At 37.5% G+C, this 25,418-nt stretch overlaps 1 protein-coding gene across 7 annotated transcripts in view; it reads left to right on the plus strand.

Annotated features, from left to right (window-relative positions):
• The first annotated feature begins 1,685 nt into the window (after positions 1–1,685).
• The window catches only part of MAP9 (microtubule associated protein 9), a 50,264-nt gene continuing 26,531 nt past the window's right edge, over positions 1,686–25,418 (plus strand). The window contains exons 1-9 of one of the 7 annotated variants that reach the window (XM_061383895.1): positions 1,686–1,856; positions 2,960–3,105; positions 3,828–3,912; positions 5,005–5,313; positions 12,710–12,939; positions 19,204–19,297; positions 20,962–21,203; positions 22,966–23,036; positions 24,505–24,673. In XM_061383895.1, coding sequence (XP_061239879.1) covers positions 3,031–3,105; positions 3,828–3,912; positions 5,005–5,313; positions 12,710–12,939; positions 19,204–19,297; positions 20,962–21,203; positions 22,966–23,036; positions 24,505–24,673 — 1,275 coding nt within the window. In that variant the 5' untranslated portion in view covers positions 1,686–1,856; positions 2,960–3,030. Of the gene's footprint in view, positions 1,857–2,033; positions 2,187–2,959; positions 3,106–3,827; positions 3,913–5,004; positions 5,314–12,709; positions 12,940–19,203; positions 19,298–20,961; positions 21,204–22,965; positions 23,037–24,504; positions 24,674–25,418 lie in introns of those variants that run through there. The other 6 variants (XM_061383902.1, XM_061383901.1, XM_061383897.1 and 3 more) reach the window with 6 other exon arrangements.

Genomic DNA, 25,418 nt, shown 5'->3' on the forward strand with positions numbered 1-25,418 from the left:
ACAAAGTAAAAAGTTAAAAAAGAATTTCTTGAAAACATCGAAGTTAAGCAAATGTTGACCAAACTAAATTTTTCAAACAAGTTGAGCATAAACTGAAGTCTGTATTTAAAAAGTTACATTGCACAGATTGTTAAAAGCATGAACTGTCTTTTTTAAAAAACTAAATTTAGTATTTCTTGCTATGCACATTTAGTTTTTCAACATATTGATTTATTAAACTTGTATCCACTGTGATTTCTTTATAAATAAATTGTTGAAGAAGTGAAAAAAAATTCAGAGGTAGGGGGAAAAATACTGAGAACAAGTTTAATTTACTAGTCAATGAATAATAAATTCAGACAATTCAGTTAGGATTAAGCTTCTTCTAAATTAAAAAAAATAGTAGAAATCCTTGTTATTTTAAAGTCTTTAAAGAAGTGTCTTTTTTTGTTTGTTTGTTTATTTTGTTAAGGATTACCTACGCTAGTTAAGTGTTGTTATTTTTGGTTACTTTATCAGCACACAGTCCTCTGCCTTTTTAGTTTATTTTGTTGACTGATTTAATTTTTGCCAGAATATCCACTGAGTACATACCCAAAGAATTTACATTAAAGAAACACTTGGAATGGGTTTTAAGCTGTGTGTCCAAGGAATGACTTCTGTCCAGGCCCTTTGTGGCTGAGTTACATACAGTGTTATCTAACACTGATGGAATGCAATCCCAGGCAATCTTTCAAGTATTCCATCTGCATAATTTCGTTCAATACTCACAGCAACACCAGTTCACCTCTGTTCCGTCACTCAGCCGTGTCCGACTCTTTGCTACCCCATGCACGGCAGCACATCAGGCTTCTCTGTCCATCACCAACATCCAGGAGTTTGCTCAAACTCATGTCCATCGAGTCGTTGATGGCATCCAACCATCTCATCCTCTGTCGTCTACTTCTCCTCCTGTGCTCAATCTTTCCCAGCATCAGGGTCTTTTCCAATGAGTCAGTTCTTCGCGTGGGATGGCCAAAGTATTGGAGCTTCAGCTTCGACATTATTCCTTCCAATGAATATTCAGGACTGATTTCCTTTAGGATGGACTGGCTGGATCTCCTTGCAGTTCAAGGGACTCTCAAGAGTATTCGCCAACACCACAGTTCAAAAGCATCAAATCTCTGGCGCTCGGCTTTCTTTATGGCTATTAAGGTTACTATTAATATTATAGCCTCCTTTTTTTTTCTTTTTTTTTTAATACAGAAGAGGAAACTAGGGTATACAGACCTTAAATTGCAGGACATCACATGGATAGAGAGAGGTGCGCCAGGATTCAAATGTGCCCTTTGACTCCTGAGCCTGCAAAAGACATTATCTTGCCTTTCTGTCCCATCTATCAGTGCATTAGTCCGTCAGTACACTACTCCGATTCACAGAACTTCATGTCTGTGACAACTGTGGCAAAACAACGGATATGCTTTGCGCTGATGAAGCCCCTCACGCCACTGGCAGGCGCCAACTCTCAGTGCGCAGGCGCCAACTCTAAGGCAGCCAGATGGGTCCCGTCTCCTAGGTAACGACTGAAGCATAGGCGACAGGTAAAACATCCTTCTCCCCAGACCCAGAGTGGCTGACGTCATTTCCTTCCTCTGGGCGGTCGCCTCAGTGACACGTAGGGCTGCAGGGCGGTGTTAGGTACCCGAGGCCCGGGGCAGGAGTAGTCACTTCCTCCCAGAGATCTTGTATCCTAGCAACCGCCCCCCCCACCTCCGTTCTTCGTCTCGCCTCCAAGCTTCCTAAGAAGCCAGGTCTCTGAAAGCAGCCAGGGGCAGGCCGGGTAGAGGGGCCAGCCGCTGGGTTCTCGGGTTGCGGGCTGCCCTCCGCAGGAATGCCAGGTGAATACAGAAGGCGGGACTTGCGGGTCGCGGAGAACTGGGGCCGGAGCCGCGCTCGGCTGTGCACTGGCGTGGCTAGTGGTGGCTGCTGGGTCGGCCGCAATGGGCCGAGCGGTCAGGCACAGGGCGCCACCACCTTGTAGGGCCAGAGCGGTCCCCGCGCGCTGCGGAGGGCAGCGGGGCGGCCCGGCAGTCTCCTCCTGGAGCAACTTCATTTTGTTTTATCTAATTGTATTAACATTTTTGTGAGAGGGAAGAGTGAAAGAAAAAAAAAAATTAAATGATGAAGTTCTTAGATGATCCTTTATGCTGACAGTACTCTTCTTTTAAGTAAGTATGCCTTTCAAATAAAGGGCTTCCCTGGTGGCTCAGAGGGTAAAGCGTCTGCCTGCAATGCGGGAGACCCCGGTTCCATTCCTGGGTCGGGAAGATCCCCTGGAGAAGGCAATGGCAATCCATTCCAGCACTCTTGCCTGGAAAATCCCATGGACGTAGGAGCCTGATAGGCTACAGTCCATGGGGTCGCAAAGAGTCGGACACGACTGAGCGACTTCACTTTCTTTTAAATAAAAGTAGACTTCATTTTAAAAATAAAAGTAGCCTTTTAAATAAATATGCCTCTTTTGTAGGCAATATTATACTTTTGAATGGAAGAGAGGTAGAAAAGTTTCTGTTTTAATTGGCAACAAGCCATTGCGCTCATTATTCAAGTGAGTGCAATAATTGTAAAACTTATTTAGGATAATAAAATAATTGTAAAACTAAGATAACTTAAGTTTGAATTTTCTTTTCTCTTTGAAAACCAGTTTGTTGGTAGAATTTGCTATTTATTTTCAAGAACTCTGTTGAAGTGAACATGCAGCTCAATGATGCTTTTCTTGTTTTTATTTGGCTTTTCTGGTGGTCAAATGGCAAGCCTCTCCAGTTCTCTTGCCTGGAAAATCCCATGGACGGAGGAGCCTGGTAGGCTACAGTCCATGGGGTCGCAAAGAGTCGGACACGACTGAGCGACTTCACTTTCTGGTGGCCAAGGAAGCATTAAATGTAATAACACAAATTCTCAAGCATGCAAAAATCTCTGACTTGTTTTTTGTGTGTTTCAGCCATCATCAGAGGTTGAATTATTCCTATCATTGGTTAGCCATTTTATAAAGGTCGAGAATTAAAACACACTATGTCTGATGAAGTTTTTAGCACAACTTTGGCGTATACAAAGAGTCCAAAAGTCACCAAAAGAACTACTTTCCAGGTAAAGTATTTTTATTTTGAATGATTTTACAAGGTAATTCCTGTATTAGGAATATTGGACTTGAAAGTAATCCTAGAGCAGTCCTATAAAGAGCATGAGTAAATCCTATGTTTCTTTTGAGATTTTGCAGGTGATTGTATTTGGGCTCTAGTATTACCAGCTCTTCTGTGTGGCTTTAAGACTACCAAACTAAATACTAGGTTCTTAGTATATTAAAAGTTAAATTCGCTTGTGAAAGTTAAATAGCAACTTCTAATTGCCATTTTCATACAAATATTGTTAATTTTTTTTCTGGTTTAACATAATAACATTTAAGCTTTCTGTGTCCAGTTGCTACAGTTTTGAATTGAAGGTCTCAATTTATGGTATTCATTACATCTGTTAATAGCAATATGCTGAAACAAAAGATCATGAAGAATACCAGTTTCTTCCAAATATCAGTTTATAATGAACCTAGTCCAGATAGAGTCCCTCAATTAATTTTCTTGGTGTTTCTTGTTTAACTGTAAGTTTCATGAAAAAAGGGGTCATCTGTGATGTTCTGTGTTGCCTCTTAGAGTTTGGGTGCATGGCATAAAGTAGGGTTTCGGTAAATATTTGTTAGATGAATGAAATCTGAGTTTTAAAGCAGTTATTAATCAAGCATTATTTGTTTAAAGAATTAATTCTACATATGAGAGTACACATTTGGGTGGAGACTGATTTTAACTATCTCATTTCAGGATGAGCTAATAAAAGCAATTACAGCTCGCTCAGCCAGACAAAGAAGTTCTGAATACTCAGATGACTTTGACAGTGATGAGATTGGTATGTGAGAACGTGAGAAAATAAATGTCTTCTTTTTGCTTTCTTAGTTATAGCCGAAACCTGAAAACAAAACAAACAAACAAAAATCACCATTCTAAAATAATACCAGTGAATTCACTGGTTTTAGGTCTCCAACTTTTTAATGAATAAAAAGTCACTCTTAATTTTCAAAAACTTGTATGATTGTCCTTGTTTTTTTCTGAATGTGTATACAAAACTGAAAATTAACTGATAGCAGATTTGCTTGTCAGTGGTAAATTATATTGGAGATGATAAGTTCATCTTTAAGGCCAACCCTATGAGACCTACAGTGAGGTAATAATTAGGGACCATAGAACTGAACTTTGGGTACATCAGAATCACTTTTATAATGCTTTTTCTAAATCAAGGTTTTTTGGCTGTGAAAGGGAATCCGTTTAAAAAACCCAGTATGTCAATACTGTATGATTAATTTGGTTTCTTTGGTTATGTAAGATATTAACATTTCACATTTCAAGATAAACATACAAAATTCTGAACTTGAAATTCAGTGTTTTATTCTTTGATATTCAGTGAAAAACTCTCGGTGTTCTCTGTAAAAGGTACCAGAACAATAGTTAAATCATTACTGTATAGTTAAGTTAGCATTCTTTATTCTTCTTCTCATAATAAAATCTAATACTCTGGTATGGATGGAATAGCAGTTCCAAAATTTTACTGGAAAAACATTATTAGCTAATTCTTCCATTTACAAATATTCTTGATTTTATATGATGAAGTTTTTGAAAAAAATAAATTAATTTTACAGTCCAAAATCTAAATGTCTATGACTGATTGTTGTTTTGAAGAAACTTTGAATGACTTCTCTCAGAGCAAGCACAGTGCTTGACTTGATACACTATTCATACTCAGTAAGTATGTTTTAAATAAATGAAACTGAAAATTTTAATTTATAGACTGCCTAAGTTAGGAGTTTTTTTAGGGTTCCAAATCTATTCACAGTTGTAAATTCATATCTAGCCTTTAAGGTAATGTTTTTGATTAATGTAACCTTCAAAACTTTAAAATGTACTATTGAAAATATTTTTCTCTTCTATTTTTCTGTTTCCTTAGGTGATTTTTCTGACACCTCAGTAGATGAAAATTCAGTTAATAAAAAAATGAATAATTTTCACATATCAGATGATGAAGAAAACAATTCTCCAAAACTGTCTTTTTTGAAAACAAAGAAATCAAGCAATGATGTGAGGAAACATGAGCCAGTAGTCTCTATCAAAAACGATGACATTGCATTTGATAATGGTGAAGGCATGGTTATAAATCCCTTACCTGAATCTCAAAATAAACAACAGGAAGTTGAAAAAGAGAAAATGAAAATGGAAACTAAACCTAGAATTCTTCCAATCAAAAGTACATCTTCAGGTAATTTGTTGGTTTGGTTTGGTTTAGTCGCTAAGTTGTGTTGGACTCTTTGCGATCCCATGGACTATAGCCCGCCAGGCTCCTCTGTCCATGGGATTTTCCAGGCAAGAATACTAGAGTGGATCAAAAGTACATCTTCAGGTAATTTGTTAGGTTACTGTAATTGCATTTCTTGAAAATTTATTTTAAGATAATTACAAAATATTTTTACATAGGAGCTAATAAATAAGAAAAAAGACAGACTTAACATTTCAATTTTGCAGATATAAATAAAAATACTAGAAGTATAGAAAATGAAAATGAAAATGTTTGTCTCAGTCCTGTCTGACTCTTTGTGACTGCATGGACTATTGCTGTCAGGCTCCTCTGTCCATGGAATTCTCAGGGCAAGAACACTGGAGTGGGTCCCTTCTCCAAGGGATCTTCCTAACCCAGGGATTGAAACCAGGTCTCTTGCATTACAGGCAGATTCTTTATTATGTGAACAACCAAGGAAGCCCATAAATTGGAGATCTGGCTGTGTAGAGGTTGGGTGCGTCTGTGTGTAGTAAGTCACTTCAGTTGTGTCCTACTTTTTGTGACCCTATGGACCGTAGCCCACCAGGCTTCTCTGTCCATGTGACTCTCCAGGCAAGAATACTGAATGGGTTGCCATGCCGTCCTCCAGGAGATCTTCCCAACCCAGGGATCGAACCCACGTCTCTTATGTCTCCTGTATTGGCAGGCAGGTTCTTTACCACTAGTGTGACTTGGGAAACCCAGAACCATAGAGAAAAGCCGTAATTCTCAGGAAAGTCTGGAGGCTTAAATGGTAAGAGCAACAACACCTCTCCCTCCCGTCCTCCAACCCCCATTTCAAATATACAGATGTCAAACAAATATTCTGGCAAATGACTGCATGGATATGATTGTTTTAAGGACTCCCCCAGTGCTGCTCTAACCCTAATGTCTGGAGTATGAGATTGATTAGAAAAGATTCCATTGTAGTTACACTGCTAAAAACAAAATTGGAGCTCATAGGCCTTAGCGAGGCTGGATGTGGATGACTGAAAGCTCTTTGGCCTCCTATCAGGCACCAGCAGAGATGCGAGACTGAATGAATGCAGGAGGTGGAAGAACTTTGAGCATCCACATCCAGCCTCGCGTAGACATATGAGCTCCAGTTTTGCTTTTAGCACTGTAACTACAGTGGAATCCTTTCTAATCCATCTCACGCTCCAAACATTAGGGATAGAGAGCAGCGTTGGGGCTAGTCCTAAAGAATCATTTCCATGCAGCCAGAATATCTATGTGACATTTGTATATTTGAAATGGGGATGGGAGAGAGAGGTGTTGTTACTCTTATCGTTTAAGCCTCCAGATTTCCTTAAGAGAATCTCCATTTGGTTTCTCTGTTCCCCAGGAAAATCCACTAAAACTCAGTTTTCTGTGGGGAAGTTCCTGGTAGGACCATTACAATAGTTTCTCCACAATTCTATTGAGCCCTGGGCACAGAGGAGCAGGGATGGAGTGAATCAGGCACTAACTGCCGTGAGATCCCCTGGGCTACCATGCAGGAACAAGGGCAGAGAAGGTGAAGGATTTGGGGTCTTCCAGTCTTTTTATGTTTTATGGAAAACAGTAGTAGTTGATACTAACCTTCACAAAAACCTCTTTCCTTTATATAATCATTAAATACAATACTGGGAAGTATTTCATACTTTATATATTAGATAGCATGGATAACCTCAGGCAAAGCTTTATTTCAGATATGTATTAGGGACCCACTCCTTTTTCCACCCCTGACAATCCTATCCACTTTCAAATGAGAAGACATGAATCAGCAATGATACTAGGGAAAAAGCCACTGTATGTTAATTATGTTTGACCTTAGCAATAGGGTAAGCCTTACTGTCCTCATGAGGAGGGAGAGGAACCTTGCTCTCCCTTCCTACAGAATTGTTTGAAGAATGTACCCAGGTGGCACAGTGGTAAAGAATCCACCTGCCATTGCAGGAGATGGCAGGAGAGGTGGGCTTGATCCCTGGGTTGGGGAGATCCCCCAGGAGGAGGACTCCAGTATTCTTGCGTGGAAAGTTCCATGGACAGAGGAGCCTGGCAAGCGAGCTATAGTCCCATGGGGTTACAAAGAGTCAGACATGACAGCACACACTCATCACACTAAAGTATGTCTCAAACTATAAACGTCTACAAAAGTGTAAGCACAAGGTCTAATGAAACAGAATTTACTTGCTAAAATGTCCCTTACCAGTGTACTGAGTAAAATAAAAAATGGAGAGAAGGAAAACATAATCAAATAGTGAGTAATCCAATAAATCACCTTTTTCCACAGTATTTTCCACAGTTTGTTCATTGTATTAAGGGGAAAACACAGAGTTATAGAAATTTTAAACCGACTTCTTTATGAGAGAACTACTTGGAACCATTAATAAAAACATATGCACAGTGAATCTTTATGAAAGATAGAGTATGTAGTATTCCCTAGTCATAGTTGAGTTTAAAAATCTATTTTTATAGATTATGTTTGTTCTATTTGTCCTGATTCTGAAAGCTTTTCATTAGGTAATAAGAAACTGTGAGCATACTGCTGCTAAGTCGCTTCAGTCGTGTCCGACTCTGTGCGACCCCAGAGATGGCAGCCCACCAGGCTCCCCGTCCCTGGGATTCTCCAGGCAAGAACACTGGAATGGGTTGCCATTTCCTTCTATAAAAGCTAAAACTTAGTCTGATATATATAAGTATATAATTAAAACTTTATGGTACATAATCAGCAATAATCCATCTATTTAATACCTTTTTTAAAACCTGTGACAAAATGAATAGAGAAATACTGTACTTTGACCACAAGATGGCCCCAGGATTATGAATGTGCAATACTGAATTTTTGAACAATCATTAACCATTTGCAATTCAGTATATGTAGTATAAAAATAATTACTGAAATAGGTAATCATTCACATTTGATAGCGAAACAAGACATTTTGATAATGTATAGACTTTTTTTTTCTTTCTGAAAACTTGATGCTTCTGGAAATGGAATTTTGGTATAAAATATTTGAAATCATTATTCCAAGGTTATTCAAGTTGAAGGACAAAGTTGAGTCTGCTGGTTAGTGCCTGGAATGTAGAATTCTTTAAGTATTTGAATATATAAATGAATAATTTATTCATTAAAGAAGTAATGTGGTTAACAAGTTTAGCTCTATCTAAATTTTTAGACTTTTTTCTTTATCATGTTTAGAACTTAATATTTTTAATATCATGAGATATTGCTGCCTATCATTTAATGCTTTATAAAAATATTAGAACCTGAAAGTTTCCTTTGTTCTTGCTTGTCTGCTGTTCAGTTCAGTCACTCAGTGTGTTCAACTCTTTGCAACCCCATGGACTGTAGCACGCCAGGCTTCCCTGTCAATTACCAGCTCCCGACAAGACCCAGTTTTCCCCTCAGTCAGTCTCTCCCATTAAGAAGCTTCCATAAGCCTCTTATCCTTCTCCATCAGAAGGCAGACAGAATGAAAACCACAATCACAGAAAACTAACTAAACTGATCACGTGAACCTCAGCCTGTCTAGCTCAATGAAACTATGAGCCATGCCGTGTAGGGCCAACCAAGATGGATGGGTCATGGTGGAGACTTCTGACAAAACTTGGTCCACTGGAGAGGAGAATGGCAAATCATTTCAGTATTCTTGCCTTGAGAACCCCATGAAACAGTACGAAAAGGCAAAACGATAGGACACTGAAAGATGAACTCCCCAGGTTGGTAGGTGCCCAGTATGCTACTGGAGATCAGTGGAGAAATAACTCCAGAAAGAATGAAGAGACGGAGTCAAAGAGAAAACAACACCCAGTTGTGGATATAAATGGGTGATGGAAGTAAAGTCTGATGTTGTAAAGAGCAATATTGCATAGGAACCTGGAATGTTAGGTCCATGAATCAAGGCAAATTGGAAGTGGTCAAACAGGAGATGGCAAGAGTAAACATTGACATTTTAGGAATCAGTGAACTAAAATGAACTGGATTGAGCAAATTTAATTTAAATGACCATTATATCTACTACTGTGGGCAAGAATCCCTTAGAAGAAATGGAGTAGCCATCATAGTCAACTAAAGAGTCCAAAGTGTCGTACTTGGATGCAATCTCAAAAATGACAGAATGATCTCTGTTCATTTCCAAGGCAAACCATTCAATATCTCAGTAATCCAAGTCTATGCCCCAAACAGTAATGCTGAAGAAGCTGAAGTTGAATGGTTCTATGAAGACCTATAAGACTTTTTAGAACTAACACCCAAAAAAGATGTCTTCTTCATTATAGGGGACTGGAATGTAAAAGTAGGAAGTCAAGAGCTAACTGGATTAACAGGCAAATTTGACCTTGGAGTACAAAATGAAGCAGGGCAAGTGCTAATAGAGTTTTGCCAAGAGAATGCATTGGTCACAGCAAACACCCTCTTCCAAGAGAAGACGCTATACATGGACATCACCAGATGCTCAATACCCAAACCAAATTGATTATATTCTTTGCAGCCAAAGATGGAGAAGCTCTATACAGTCAGCAAAAACGAGACCGGGAGCTGACTGTGGCTCAGATCATGAACTCCTTATTGCCAAATTCAGACTTAAATTTTCTGCTGTAAAAAGTACAATAATCAAACTCTTTCACTTTATCAGGTAATGGTCACATTGATGGTGATTATAGAAAGTAATTTTTACAAGGTATGCTGTCTTTGTTTTAACTTTAAAGCAGGAGCATCTTGACTCCATTAGCATTGGAGCCAGGGTGCTCCTGCTTTAATTCCACAAACTAGAGTTTATAACCATAGGCACATGAGTTCTTTGTTCCTCATTTTATTTATCTGTGAAAGGGGCTGATAGTTGAACCACCACAAGGGGTTTGAGACAATTAAATGAGGTTATGTATCTGAAGGGTTTAGAGCAATCTGGCATAAATTAAGCATGCTATAAATGCTTTTACTCTTCACTTTATTATTCAGCATTTGTTCATAGGCAGATCATTTTATTTATCCACACATATTTGTTGTTTGTATGATATGTTTCACTGTTACAAGCACTGTGATGGTAACTGTTACTGCAGCATTAGAGATGTGGTACAATCCTCCAATACTGTCTTACTCATTTGGGCTGCTGTAATCAAATACTTCCCAAATATTACTGGGGCTTCCCATATGGCGCTAGTGGTAAAGAACCCACCTGCCAATGCAGGAGATGCAGGTTCAATCCCTGGGTTGGGAGGATCCCCTGGAGGAGGAAATGGCAATCCATTCCAGTATTCTTGCCAGGAAAATCCCAAGGACGGTGGAGACTGGTGGGCCACAGTCCATGGGTTCACAAAGAGTCAAACCTGACTGAAGTAGCTTAGCAGGTCAGCACAACCAGAAACTTCAAACTCAGTGAATTATAACCGATAAAAATCTGTTTCTCACAGTCCTGGAGGATGAAAGTCTGAGATCACAGGGCCCATATGGTTGGTTAGGGTCCTTTTCCATGTTGCAGGCTTCCCATTGTAGCTTTACATGGTGGAAAGGGCAAGGGAACTTTCTAGAACATTGTTTTTAGGGCACTAATTCCATTCATGAAGGTCTGCCTTTATGACATAATCACCTCCCAAAGGTCCTACCTCCTAATATATCACTCTTGGGGTTAAGATGTCATGTAAGAATGGTAGTTATGAGTGGCTAGAGGGAGAGGGAAATGGGAATTGCTAGTCAAAAGGTGTAAAGTTTCAGTTAGCAAGATGAACAAGTTCTAGAGTTTTGCTGTATGGCTTTGTGCCTTTAGGTAATAATACTGTATTCTGCACTTAAAATTTTGTTAAGAGAATGGATCTCCTGTTAAGTGTTGTTATTACAGTAAAAAAGACTCAAAAAACCTTTTATCAAGCTTTATATAATATTCTGCGTAAACTGAGATTCCAAAGACAAGCAAGCATTTGTCAGGAGAAGCCAGAAGTGGACATCCTAGGCAGAGGAAGAACTAGGGTAAAAGTTTGGTGGCAAGAGAGGTGGCCCAACTGCAGAAGGAGAGCAAGCCCAGCATATCAGGACAGATTACCAAGGGAGTGTGCCAGTGACGAGGCAGCATAGCTAGCCAGGGACAAGACTGAAACCTTTTATATTGTTCGGAGGCAATGAACTTGCAGGACTGGATGATGGGGAGCCACTGAAGAATTTTGTGGAGAGGGGTGGTGTGATCTGATTTGTGTTTTATACATGCTGCTGAGGCAGTAATCTAGGCAAGACTGGATAGGGAACTGACAGTGGGGTTGCAGAAAGTGGGATAAATGAGATATATTTAGAGGTAGAGTCAATAGGGTATCATGATGCTTTGGATTTTGAGGGAGGAATCTAGGATAACTCTTGGATTTTAAATTGGACATTTGACCAGAATTTAGGACATACCTAAAATTGGCAGTGAAACATTTATAGTGGTTCCAATTAGGTCTGACTATAGAATCTTCTAGCAGGATTTATAACCCCACTTATGGATAAAAAAGAGAAAGGTATTCAATTTTGCAGCTTTGTCAGAAGAATACATTGGTAGGACATGGAGAAATGTGTATATATATATGTATGTATGTAAAAGGTGAAATTTAGGGAAAAGTTCATATAAAAAACCTGTATATCTTGTTTTGAGGGCTGAAAATATACCAGCATTAGATTGTTGTTTTAAACTTAGAAGTAGTGGAAATAGTAACTGAGAAATTTTAATAACTGCTGGAGAGGTTTTATGGACTCAGAGAACAGCGGCTCACAAGTTGTCGAGTTCTCCATTCCTCTTTCCAGGGACATTGGCTCTTCTACCCCTGTACCGACGTCATCTTCATACTTGTTACAGCACTTACCTTTGTCTTATAATTTTATTTGCTTACAATCATCTCCCTCCCCAACCTCTAAAATCCTAGGACAGGGCCATTGCCAGTGTCTTGATTCTGAGATCTGTTCATATGCGTGATGTGAACGGGACCTGGTGGCAGACACTCAATAAAGGTTTGATGGCTGAACTGCCTCATTTTATAAAGGCTAAAATGAAGACATGGTTTTGTTTGTTTAAAAAAATTGTTAATACTATGAGAGTTGGTAAAGTAGAATAGTTAACTACTCACAAGAGTGAAGTACACTAGTTACTGTCAGAATGGCAGCCATTAAAAAAATTTTTTTTTGATTGTCAGCTATCACCTACTTTTACTTTCTGGAGTTCTTTGTAGAGAAGGGTGTGGGCTTCTTCTCCAGGACAAAGAGGCAAGGTGTTAGGTGCTTGGAAAGAGGAGGGAAGTTTGGTGGCACCTGGGGTGTAGGAGAAGCCATGACCATCTTAAAAATATATATTTTTTTACTGTATTAAATGTATTAAAGCACTGCATTTTTCTGCAGAAAATAACAGCAGCCTCGAAGCAGACAGCCAGTTTAAGCCTTCACCTCGACCAAGGAGCATGTTGAAAAAGCACAGCCATGGGGAGAAGAAAGATAGCCTAGGAAACAATAAAGAAACTGTCCCACACGAAGATTTAGAGGGACATTCCACACCTTCGTTCCTCCCAAGGCCAAATGGCAGACAACCAGAAGCTGAGAGGAATGCATTCTCTGAAAACCTTGACCCTGAGGTTAGCACTGTTGCTGAATTGTATTTTGATTCCGATTTTTGCATCTGATTATAAGAGAAAGAGAATATTTGCGTACATGCATGTGTGTGTTTGTGTGTGTTGTACACGTTTTCTTCAGCAAATGACAAGGAACTTTAATTTTTAAAATATGTTCTATTGGGTCTAAAACTGCATTGTAAGATAGAGCAAAGATGCAGAATTATTTCGTGTACTGCTAAGAAAGAAGAAAACTGCTAATTAATGCATCCAATATCAGAGAAAGTTAAATGTGAAAAAACAGTGCAGTTCTTTTGAATCTTTGCAACACTTTAATTGCAAGTATATATTTACACATATTTTAATTGTATAATTTATGGCTGGTGTCATTTTATTCATTTGGTTTTAATCTCTCAACAAATGCATATTGAATGGTCACAGCAGTGTCCTATCTTTTTTGGGATACCACAATGGGAGTAGATATGATCCTTCAGTTCATCAGGAGTTTACTGTGTATTGTCATTAGGGAAGAACACTTGGCCTCCTGTATTTAAATTGCACTATGGCTAGGAAACTTCCACCTCACATTTCAGAAGGGATAAGTATGGGCAGAACATTCTTGCTGCACAATCTGCTTAAGCAGATCAGAGAAAACTAAACAGTACCTGGCTAAGCTTCTTTCTTCTGACTCCTCTGTGGTTCAGATGTGAGTAAGAGAGGTGGTACAAAGGGAGACAGAGAAAGTCCTTTGTATCACAGCTAAATGAATGGATCTCTCCAATTCAGACCAGAAGTGTGATTACAGTAGGTTTCTTATTCCACTCGTGTCCTGTAGGTTAGCTTTACCAGTAAGGCTGGCAATTTGATATAAGCCTTTCTAACTTTAGTGTGGTATGTCCTAATTTGTTATAAAAATCTGGAGAAGAGATGGGCTTATCAAAGCCAAACAGTTATTGTATATTGAATAAGATCATCTGACCAAGTGGATATTATGGTAGTTCACGGTAGCTGTTACAACAAATTGCCACAAATTAGACTTAAAACAACAGAAGTTTTTTTTTTTTTTCAGTTCTGGAGGTCAGAAGTCCAAAATCGAAGTGTGGGTAGGGTCATATTCTCTCTGAAGGCTCTAGAGAGAAATCCTTCCTTGCTCCTTCCAGCTTCTGGTGGTTGTCAGGAATCTCTGGTGGGCCTTGGCTGTCAGCTGCATCACTCTAATCCCTGTCTCCATCATCACATGGCCTCTTCCCCTTGGTCTCTGTGTCTCTCCTCACTTTCCTCTAAAAAAAGACACCAGTCATTTGACTTAGGGTCCACCCTAGTCTAGTATATCCTCATCTTAATTAATTCCATCTGAGATTCAGGATAGACATAAATTTTGAGGGACATTATTCAGACTGGTAGTGATGCCTAACTAAATCCTCTTTGTGATGCATGTTATGTCCCTTGATTAAAGAAAAAAGTATTCCTAAAGTTTTTAAAGTAACATTATATAATGACAAGAAGTTTAATTGAAAAATATCTACTCATAATCCCACCACTTAATAACAACAATGTTCATTATTCTTATTCCCTTTGGGGCTATTTTTCCTATACTTATTTTATCATATTTGTCATCTTAACATTCATAATGTTTTGTATTATGCTTTTTTTTTTTTTTAAATCTCTTAGCACTGAGCTCATGAAGTGTTTCTGTGTTGCTAGGTGATCTTGAGACTACATTCACCTTAATGATGGTAACATAGCCCATAATGTAGATTTATTATTTTATTGTTGGGCATATGAAATACTTTTGTTTTTAATAATCTAAAACTTTCTTATTCCTGATTAAAAAATTTTCCTGAGCGTGCTGTGAATCTTCTTTAAGCCCGCCTTTTCAGGGATTTCCATTAATTTTTTGTCAACCTTTCTTTCTCCTATATCCATTATCTTTGCTTCTGGAAAGGTCTGTTATCATCCACATTCAACTATGCTTATGTCTCTTAAACTATGTATGGATTCTTATGACACTGCACCTCTCTCTACTGCCTTACTTTCCTTCGAGTGTCACAGCTGGATATGGAAAGGTGACTCTTTCTATTTTGCTGCAGCCTCACTTCCTACGTTTCCTTCATGTGTGTGTTTGTATGATGATACATATCTATACTTTTCTTTTAAATCAACTCAGTATTCCTGGGGTAAAATCTGGTCGATCATAGTAGGTTATTTTAGTGTGAGATTTTATTTCTTAATATTTTGTTAAGACTTCTGCATCTGTATTTATGGAGGCAGACTATAATTTTTTCCTTATAATGTTATTGTCAGGCATGGGTATCACATGAATTGGGGACTGTCTCTTTCTTTTTGTTTTCTAAAATTTGGTATGAAACCAAAAATTTGGTATCATTTTTCCCAGAATTGGGAGACTTCACCAGCAAAATTATCTGGGCCTAGAATTTTCTTTGTGAAGAGGTCTTTGATACTAAATTTGATTTTTTTCCTTTATTGGATAGATACTTTGGTATTCACATTTGCTACTTCATCAGTTTAGTAATTTTTGTCTGTTTAGAAATTTGACCACTTTTTCTGAGATGCTGTATTTATAAAGTTGTTTGTGATATTCCCTTATGCTTTTGATGGCAATAAAATTATCATGACATTCCATCTTCCATCTCTAATGTATAGTTTGTGTTTTCTGTCTTTTTTGTTAAATTTTGAAAGGCATTGCTCAGTTTTGTTAAAACTTTTCTAAGAACCAATGTTGACTTAGTTTTCTCTATTGTTTGCATCCAGTTTCACTGATTTTTATTCTTTATTATTTCTTTCTTTTATTTTCTTTGGGTTTAATTTGCTTATCTTTAAGTTAGAAAATGTGTCCCTTCATTTTAAGCTTTTCATCCTTTCTATCAAAACTTTTAAAAACTATGAATTTTCCTCTAACACTTGATTAACAGCACCCATTTTTGATGACATTTATTTTCATTATCAGACTTCCCTGGTGGCTCAGATGGTAAAAGCATCCGCATACAATGCGGGAGACCTGGGTTCAATCCCTGAGTTGGGAAGATGCCCTGGAGAAGGAAATGGCAACCCACTCCAGTACTGTTGCCTGGAGAATCCCATGGATGGAGTAGCCTGCTACTCCGTCCATGGGGTTGCAAAGAGTCAGACACGACTGAGCAACTTCACTTTCATTTTCATTATCATTCCTTTAAATATGTTTTCTAATTTTCCTTGTGATCTCTGTTTTGACCAAATGGTTATTTTATGGTGAATGATTTTAAACTTTTAGTCTTAGACTTTTAAAGAACTAAAAGGGTAGAATAAACATTTGTAGTTTTCTTAGATTTATATGCCATTTCTAAGGATCCTCATTTCTTCCTTTAGATTCATATTCCTTCTAATGTTATTTCCCTTCAATCTTAAGAACTTATTTTTATTTTTCTTGTAATATAGATTTGCCAGTGACAGGTTTGCTCAGTCTTTACTTATCTAAAAAAATTCACTTCATCTTCATTTTTGAAGGATGACTTAGCTGAATATGTACTTGGCTGACAGTTCTCTTCTGCTACCTCCAGCTCTTTATAGGTTTCCATTTTTCCTGACCTCTATGATTTCTGTTAGAAAATCAGCAGAAATTTATCTTGTTGTACTCATTATATAACATTTTGGGGTTTTTTTCTGACAGCTTTCAGAATTTTTCAAGACTTTATCTTTTTTCTTTGAATTACAATAATTTGACTACAAGGTACATAGGTGTAGTTTTTCTTTATATTTATCCTGCTTGGGTTTTGTTGAGGTTTCAGGATCTGTAAACTGATATCTTCCATGAAAATGAGAAGTTAATTTTTTTTCTGTTTTTCTTTTCTCTTGTTTGTAATCTAGTGTATTGAAATTTTTAATATGTCTCACTGATCTCTCATGATCATGTTCATGTTTCTTCAGTCTTTTTACCCTTTGTTTTCTTCAGTTTCTGTCTTCAGAGACTTTGAGTTCACTGCTTTTTTCTACCATATCTGATCTGCTGTTAAGTCTATCCAGTAATTTTTTTTTTTTCAGTACTGTTCAACTCTGGAATTTCCATTTTTTGTTGTTGTTGTTGTTGTATTTTCTGTATCTAACAAGATACCCATTTGTTCCACCACTGTGTATATATTTTTCCTCCTAAATGCTTGAAGATATTTATGAAACCTACTTTAAAGTTCTTATTTGCCAATTGCAATATCTGGGTCATCGCTGGGTTGGTTACTATAGACTATTTTTGTTGTTTGTATTCATAGTATAAGTCACTATTTTCTGTTACTTAATATTTTGATTGAATACTGAATATTATGGATGATAAGTTGTAGACATTTTAGATTCTATTATGTTTCTCTAAACATGTGTTCTATCATACTGATTTTATGGCCAGACTCAAATTTCCAACTCTGTCTCCCTTGCCATGGACATTGACTAAAACTTCTGCTTAGTTTTTTTACTTTCTAGCTACTACAGTTTTACAGGGCCCTCTGAGGTCTTTTCCATGCCATGCATAGTTGAACCAAAGGTTTGAGGTGGATTTTATATGCAGATTTTGGGGTTCTTGCCCTCTGCAGCTCTTCTCCAAATTTATTGGCTGATCATCTATTCCTAAATTCTATTCTCTGACTCCTCAAGCAAATCTGGTAGGGTTGCAGCCTACTACTACTAGAGCTACACTGTTGGGGAAATTTTCTCAGGAGAAAAGCTACTAACTTGCAAATCTCCTTGGGTGAAGCTTCATCCCTTAGGGTAGACTCCGGTGTTTTAGCACTTCTGCCATCTTCCCAGATGGTTTCTATTGCTTTTGACATTAAATATATTGGAAAAAAATAAAAAACTTTATACAACAAAAATCAAACTTCTTATAGTATCATCACCCTTAGACTAGAGTATTATCCTATAAAACGATGTTTCATATACGAACACAAATATAATTACTTCATTTCATATACTGCTACTGCTAAGTCACTTCAGTCGTGTCCAACTCTGTGTGACCCCATAGACGTCAGCCCACCAGGCTATCCTGCCCCTGGAATTCTCCAGGCAAGAACACTGGAGTGGGTTGCCATTTCCTTCTCCAATGCATAAAAGTGAAAAAGTGAAAGTGAAGTCACTCAGTCGTGTCCGACTCTTAGCGACCCCATGGACTGCAGCCTACCAGGCTCCTCCATCCATGGGATTTTCCAGCCAAGAGTGCTGGAGTGGGGTGCCATTGCCTTCTTCATTTCATATATAATTATTTTATTTCAGATACAGCAATTTTGAGCAAAACTAAAGTGCATGAAATCTATGTACTTTTTAATCTAAAATATTTGGAATAGCTACTTGGTTTTTGGGCTTCCCAGGTGGCACTAGTGGTAAAGAACCCACCTGCCAATGTGGGAGATAAAAGAGACATGAGTTCTATCCCTGGGTCGGGAAGATTCCCTGGAGGAGGAAATGGCAACCCCACTCCAATATTCTTGCCTGGAGAATGCCATGGACAGAGGAGCCTGGTGAGCTACAGTCCATAGAGTCACGAAGAGTCGGACATGACTGAATCAACAACACACACACATATGCACTTGGTTTTATGAATTGCTTTTGTTTGAACAACTATTAATATTTGTTTCAAACCCTGGTGGCTCAGACGGTAAAGTGTCTGCCTGCAATGTGGGAGACCCAGGTTCGATTCCTGAGTCGGGAAGATCCCCTGGAGAAGGAAATGGCAATCCACTCCAGCACTCTTGCCTGGAAAAATCTCATGGATGGAGGAACCTGATAGGCTACAGTCCATGGGGTCGCAAAGAGTCGGACACGACTGAGCGACTTCACTTTCAAGGGTTTTTGACCTACGATCTTTATGCTTTCTTAGGAAGTATATGGAGAAGGAAATGGCAACGCACTCCAGTGTTCTTGACTGGAGAATCCCAGGAAGGGCGGAGCCTGTTGGGCTGCAGTCTGTGGGGTCGCACAGAGTCGGACACGACTGAAGCGACTTAGCAGCAGCAGCAGCAGGAAGTATATACTTAGAGAAAGAGATGTCAAATACTTAAGTATTTCTGGGATTTGATTCTAGAGCAGCAGTAGTTTTGAAAATTGCTAAAAGTGGATTTAGAAGTTTCAGTTAAAGAACTGAACTAGCTCTTAACTTGAAAGTAAAGTGTATTATAACCTCCTTTGACTTAACCCTTATGGTGTTTCAGTAGAAAACTAATAATGCATATTTCAGATTTATGATGTAGTCTTACTACTGCTATTGCCCTCCACAAATCTTGAGAAGTAAACTTACATAGTTTCTTTAAATAGGATCCATGGTTAACAAGTATACCATCATCATCTGTTAAAGAAAATCTTAAAGATTCCTTTTCACTAGGATCTGAAGAAAAAGCCTCCATTACAGGTGATTATATTAAAGTATCCTACCTTATTTTATTTGTGAACTTCTGTATTGCTTAGAATGCCATGTAAGTATGCCAAAGGAGTAATACTTCACATAGTTACAGGAACAATATATGTTTATGTTTGCCTGAGTTTTAATCTCAACGATGCAAATTACTAACCTTGTGGTTATAGATGCAGAACTTAATTTCTCAGTGCCTCAATCCACCAAGTTATAATAATCAAACTCATTAGGCTATTGTGAAAATTAAGTGACACTATGCATTTTAGCCACTAACTCAATTCTTGACACAAGTAGAGTATTCACTCAGGGTAAGCTATTATTATGTATTTGTTGCTCCAGTACTCAGCATAATGGTTAGGTGAACTTTTAAATTGAGACTAAGGTGGACTTAAATCCAGGTACAACTACATGAGAAGGTAACTAACCTTTCTGGCCCTATGTATGGATCTTTAAAATGGGCATAAGAGTAGAGTGGTTGTAAGAATTAAATTAATTAGTACATGTAAAGCACATATAACAGGACCGTAGTTAACACACAGTCAGTGTGAGATATGAATAAGTAAACATTCTTTCTTTCCTTAGTCCTATGACATATAAAGGCATAGTTATTTCTAAGGTTGGGATGTATAACTAACATTTATTAAGTGCTTACTATGTAGTATAATTTTTATCATTTTACAGATGAGAAAAACTGAAGTGCAAAGACATTGGGAAATATACCCAAGGTCAGTGATGGAGCCATAATTTGAATCTTTGGCTCCAAAGTCACATTGATTAGCAGAATACATTATTGATACTTTGAATCATGAGTATTGTCCAAATAGGAACATATAATTGGAATTATAAGGTGATATTTTATCTAGCTTACCTCAAAATGAGTTCCCCAAAAATGGCTGTAATGAAAGCCTCAGCATTAAGACTTTGACAGTGAAGATACAGGTTTGGCCAGGTACTAGTAGAACTGAAAGTTGGTGATCAGCACAGAAAGCACTGATTTTCTGTTGTACATTCTAAAGTGTAATAGAATCAAAATAGTAGAAGCAATTCTGTAAAAGCAAAACTGAATCCTCCATGCCAGAGCCTAAGCCTTTCCCTAGAGCACTGAGATGGTGAGGATTAGGCCTTCCTTTCCTGCCCTTTTGTTATCAGAGGCAACACTGCATCTTAGTGGGAGTAAAACTCTGGCAGATGACTTTATTCTCTGTGTGGTAGACTCTTCTAGAATTGCACTGATTCTTGGTTTTCTCTGTATCTGTACAATTTCACAACTGCCATTGCTAGTAACTGTGGTAGCTTAGAGATCTATGCCTTTTGTTCCAGGTAAGAAACACAAGCTTTTAAATAGAATAGATATTGCTATCTCATTTACTTGATTTATACAAGTATTTGTGGCATGTCTATATTTCAAGATGGTTATTCCATTCTGTTTACTTATATGATATTTTTCTAAGGTGTGCCAAATGCTTAATAGGTTTAGTAGCCATTTTCTCTGTTATAGATCACTTTGGAAAAATGTTTATTCAAGTTTAATATGGTTGTTTTCTCCATTTCTATTTTGCAAGAAAGATCAGAGACAGTTTTCATTTAGCAGAAAGCAAATGAATCAGTTATCCACCTCATTAATTCAAAGGGAGATTTAATTCTGTTACTTTGTCACAAAGTAGATCAGAATGAAGAATGCACTGAAAGCCATAATTCCTTGAAATCGACCGAAAATGAAAAGAACTCCTTTTTGATAGACTTTGTTACTACTGCACTTGAGAAACCCCAGGAAAGTCAAGTGACTGTTGGTGATGTTGAAGAAGAAAAGGAGAAAGCTCACCTGATTATGAAGGATGACTTAACAGCTGAAGATACACCACTACTACAACTTCAGAGTATCTTATGTACTGAGTCTTCAAAGGTATTTATATAAAATTATGCCTTCTATACTATACCTTAAAACTCCACATGGGGCTCTTAAATGTTTTATCTCCCATGTTAGGCACTTCTGAATTGTCTGTGTGAGACTCATCTTCTGATGGTGATATCATACTGTCATGTGGTCCTTGCTCAGTGGAATTTTCACTTCAGAGACGTGTTGGAGTGAATACAGTAAAGCCCAACATTTCATTAAAATTTTCAGAGGCATATGATCATAATATTCTTTTAAATGTTTCAGAAATATATACCCAGAAGTGGGTAGATTTCTGTAGGTCTTCACGTTATAAAAATATAGCTCTCTGGAATAATTTCTGAGGGTTTGGAATTAGTAAGAGGTATTCCTTTGGATATCATCTTTAAATACTTTAAAAATTTTAAAAATAAAAATCTTTTAAGAAATATTTATCAGCATCCATACCTATTTAAGTGGAAGGTCAGGTCATTATCAGGAATATTATTATCATTACCTTGGGAACCAGATTTGTGATATGTAGGATTACTTGTCCCTATGCAATATTGCAGGCGTCCTTGGTGACTTAGAGGTCAAGAATCTGCCAATGCGGGGAACACGGGTTCGTCCCTGGGTTGGGAAGATCCCCTGGAGAAGGGAATGGCAACCCACTTCAGTATTTTTGCCTGCAGAATCCCATGAACAGAGAAGCCTACAGTCCATGGGGTCACAAAGAGTTGACAACAAACAGCAATATACTATATTACACTAGAGCACTATACTGTTAAAATTTATGGTGGAGCACTTTTAGTGTCTATTTCTCCTGAGTTTTCTTTATCCAGTTTCTCCTGCAGTTAACTGGTGGATATGTATATTTACTATTGGGGAAAATAACAGTTATCTGAAAACTTGTGGTCAAACAGGACTTTTATAATACAGGCTATTAGATTTTTATTACATTTTAAGGAGAAGGTTCATTAAGCCATATCGCAGATATATTTCCTTAGGAAAAACACTCATGCCAAGTTAGGGATGTGTTTACATTTGTGCTCTCATGTTCGTGCTAATACCCATCTGTCTGTGGAAAGTAGAAAAGTCATTCCTTAAAAGGAAGAATGGTATTCTGGAATTTAAAGACAAGGTTTTAGAAATGTTTAACAGAGGTAATTCTAAATTAGAACAGGTGATTTATATATAGCAAGTAAGATTATAACATGTTTCTTTTGATTGAATCTTTGTCTTTATTCTTACTCGTTACCAAGTGATTTTAAGTCTGAATAATTCCCCTCTAAGGTCTCTTTGTTGGACTCTCATCATGGAATAAAATGCAGGCTTCTCGCCACTGCCTGGAAGTCTCTCGTGGTTCTTTCTGGACCTCATGCTCTTCAGCTCTCCCTGACGCTCACTGTGTCTCAGCATCTTTCACTGGCTTTTGCTTCTCACAGCTATCAAGGTCTCCACAGAGTGTCACATGGCCCTTTTCTTTCCATCATCTGTCTGAGCTCTGATGTTACATTCTCAGGGGCCCTTCCCCGATCACCTGCATTAAAGTAGCTCCTCAACTCCACTCTGTCACTGCCGTTACACCCTACTTTATCACTTTCGTGAGTCATATTATTTATGTGTTTAGTATCAGTGAGTTTCCCTGAAATGTGATATCCTTATTTGTTCCTGATGACCACTATGCTTAACACATAGTAGATGCTCAAAAAACATTGACTTTCTAGCAGCTGGCCTCTAATTATAATTGTGATATATACAGTGAGTAATCTTTTGCTTTTCTATTTAATAGAAAGCAATTCAAGATAGAAATATGAAGAATAAAAAATCAACAAATAATAGAGCATCCAGTGCATCTGGCAGGTAATAAAGTTTTCATTTTCCTTCAGTAATAGGTTTATATTTCAACAAAGCAGGTTTTAGTTTAATTTCTGAAAGTAAATTTCATTTGGTATTCTTAATTTTCTTCTTATGAGAAGAATGAATTAGTTACTTCATAATCAATCCCCCTAGTTGAATATATTCTTTTATAAAAGGGATTGATTAAGGACCCTCTGTGTTCTACATTGCTCATGAGATGGAGTTTCTTTCTCCTATTTTTCCTGAGACAGTAGATATAAAGTAGTAATAAAGCTGAAGTCTATCATTCACCTTCTCTGTTAAGTGTCTTTGTCCAACAACACATGTAAAATTATACTTTAAACTTTGAGGTTCTATGCACTAAGTTGGTTTATTAAAATGATAAGAACTGATCATCATTCACGCTGAATCCTAACTCATAGGTGCTAATCAAAACCTACTGCATCTTTTAAATTATCATTACTCAAATAGAACAGGGGTCAGCAAACTTTTTCAGTGAATTTGCCACTTAGTACATATGGCTGGCCCTATAGGCCATATGGTCTCTGTTGTAATTACTCACATCTGCTATTGTAGCAGGGAGGCCATTGTTGGCATTATGAAAATAATTGAAATAGCTGTGGTGTAATAATTTTATATACCAGAAGAGATTGTGAGCCAGATTTTCCCACTAACCCCAAGTTAGAGGTTATTAGTCTAACTTTATATTTAAGATGGTTTATGTAGCAAAATGGGACTTCTCTGGTGAAGTGAAGTGAAGTGAAGTCGCTCAGTCATGTCCGACTCTTTGCGACCCCATGGACTATAGCCTACCAGGCTTCTCTGTCCATGGGATTTTCCAGGTAAGAATACTGTAGTGGGTTGCCATTTCCTTCTCCAGGGGAACTTCCCGACCCAGGCTGCATGGTAGGACCTTAATAATAATTTATCCCTAGCAGAGCAGTAAAGAATCTGCCTGCCAATGCAGGAGAAGGGGTTTGATCCTTGGTTCAGGAAGATTCCCTGGAGAAGGAAGTGGCAACCACTCCAGTATTCTTGCCTGGGAAATCCCATGAACAGAGGAGCCTGGCGGGCCACAGTCCGTGGGATTGCAGAGTTGAACATGACTTAGTGACTAAACAACAGTAGCAGCAGCAGCAGCAATGTAGCAAAATAATACAAGAAACTATTAAAACCGACTTATTGTTTTTTCCCATGTAACTTGAGTCCATGTTTTTTAAAAAAATGTTTTAATTATAAATAACCTAAAAAGAAAAATTACTTTGAAACTATATATAAATTAAAATAATAAAATTTAAACTATATTGAAAGGGTCTTTGTGTACTAATAAAATACCACATCATTTTCAAAGTAATTATAAATTATTAAATTATAATGTAGTTTTTAGATATAGTAGTTTCAAAATCTAATGAATCTTTCTTCTACCATTGTAATTGTAATAGTTTGTCTTGATTCATTTGGGTCTTTTCAGATTAATGACCTCTGAGTTCTTAAAGAAGCCTAGTTCTCTAAGGAGGATTCCGTCGACAGCTTCAGCTTCTCACTATTTAGGGACTTTGAGAGTCTTGGACCAAAAGCCCTCACAGAAACAGAACACAGAACCTGACAGAGCAGATAACCTAAGGGCAACTGTTTATCAGGTAAAAAGGAAAATATATATTCTTTTAAAATTAGAATTAATCACATAAGATTTTTTTATCAGGGAGTAGAATGAACCTGTCAGAAATGATGATTTATTAACTCATTTCCTTTATAATACCTGAGCAATCCAAATCTCCTCCCAAGTTTGCTTGTGTGTGTGTGTTAGTTGTTCAGTTGTGTTCGACTTTTTGTGACCCCCATGAACTGTAGCCTGCCAAGTGTCTCTGTCCATGGAATTCTCCAGGCAAGAATACTAGGGTGAGTTGCCATTCTCTTCTCCAGGGGATCTTCCCAACCCAGGAAATGAACCCAGATCTCCCTTATTGCAGGCAGATTCTTTACCATCTGAGCCACCAGGGCTACTTTAAACTTTGCTTAACTGATCATAATTGTAAAGAAAGAGAATTTGCCATAGCAACTGATAAAAATATAACAAAAGCAAAATATAGTTAAGGTATATCTATGTTTTTATACTTTTTCAACTTAAAGTTTATATTGTTACGAACAAAAGTGTTTTAATATTTTTTTCTTCCCTGAGACTTTTTGTATTTGAGTTAAACTTACCTAGAAAAAAGCTTTTCTAATTTTTCAAAAATTCAAACAGATGTCTCTTTTGGTCTTATTTGTTATATAAAATACAAATTGAAATTTTATTTTAATATGTATTTTAAATGCATAGAAATATGAAAATAGAAAATTGTCCATGTGAATTTCAGAGAAAATGGTAATATATTCAGTCATCAT

The sequence above is a fragment of the Bos javanicus genome, chromosome 17, assembly GCF_032452875.1.
Source record: "Bos javanicus breed banteng chromosome 17, ARS-OSU_banteng_1.0, whole genome shotgun sequence".
Lineage (NCBI taxonomy): Eukaryota > Metazoa > Chordata > Mammalia > Artiodactyla > Bovidae > Bos > Bos javanicus.